The sequence below is a fragment of the Sinocyclocheilus rhinocerous genome, unplaced genomic scaffold (genome assembly GCF_001515625.1).
Source record: "Sinocyclocheilus rhinocerous isolate Xijiao unplaced genomic scaffold, SAMN03320098_v1.1 scaffold1830, whole genome shotgun sequence".
Classification (NCBI taxonomy): Eukaryota; Metazoa; Chordata; class Actinopteri; order Cypriniformes; family Cyprinidae; genus Sinocyclocheilus; species Sinocyclocheilus rhinocerous.
The window spans coordinates 370321-371304 of record NW_015650704.1 but is presented as its reverse complement, the minus strand read 5'-3'; the positions used below and the strand labels follow the sequence as shown (position 1 = coordinate 371304).

At 36.0% G+C, this 984-nt stretch overlaps 1 protein-coding gene across 1 annotated transcript in view; it reads left to right on the top strand.

The window, feature by feature from the left end:
- LOC107712392 (receptor-type tyrosine-protein phosphatase mu) overlaps positions 1–984 on the top strand; it is a 251734-nt gene that overhangs the window by 114303 nt on the left and 136447 nt on the right. The window contains exon 6 of the mRNA XM_016517630.1: positions 874–979. Within this exon, the coding sequence (XP_016373116.1) occupies positions 874–979 (106 nt within the window). The remainder of the gene's footprint in view (positions 1–873; positions 980–984) is intronic.

Sequence of the window (984 nt, the reverse complement as noted above, 5' to 3'; positions counted from 1 at the left end):
CAGTTATAAAAACAAAACAAAGAAAAAATAAAGTAAGAATGAATACACAAATACAAATCCTTTTAGAAAATGAACCTTGGTTTTATTACAGTAAAAGCGTAGTAACCATGTTGTTGTTTTTTCATCTTAAGACACACAGGATGAATATAGAGATGCCGTTTTGACTGCTTTAGGATGAACAGAACTTTGGATAGTTTCCATGTACTCGTCTAGATCAACTCTGAATAAAGAAAAGAGAGGTTTAGAGCCAGATTTGTGTTTCTGTGTGTTAAATTTAGCTGGCGGGAAACACAGATTCATTAAGTTATATTTTCCTGTATTAGTCAAACAATCCGAAGGAAACATCTTTAAAACAGAAAGAAAAGTCACGTACAAAATGAGATTATGAACATTAAATAAATCTGAGCAAAATGTATCTGTGTACAAAACAAGTGAATGAATCTTCCTCAGAAAAGACAAAAACGGCAACTCACTTCAGTGTCTGAATTATATTATAATCATGTCCATAAGCTTTTTGTGAAATTTGGAGTGACTCATTAATCTGTTGTTTGAGCTCTTCATATTTATGGAGAGAACTATAGTCTCCATCATTTGTTATGATTCTCAAGCGTGTAGAGTTTAGTAGAGACGCTGTGACATAATCCTATTAATATCAGACACTACTAAATTATCCCTAGCAATAATTTTGATCAAACAATTAATTGTCTGTTGTTTGCCGTTACGTCCCCACCAATGCCAAAATCAAACCTGCACCTTTGGTGTGAGCGTGTGAATGAGTGTGTGTGTGTGTGTGTGTGTGTGTGTGTGAATGTATATTTTATTTGTCCTTTCTAAATAACTCACTGCTCCTCTGCTCTTCTCTCTGGTCTGCAGGGAATCGGCGGTCGTGAAGCTCCAATGAAAGCCACCAAACCGTGGAATAACCAGCGTTTTATCGGCATGTTTGATGTGGTGAACACGACTAAACAGGATTCTGGCCGTTAC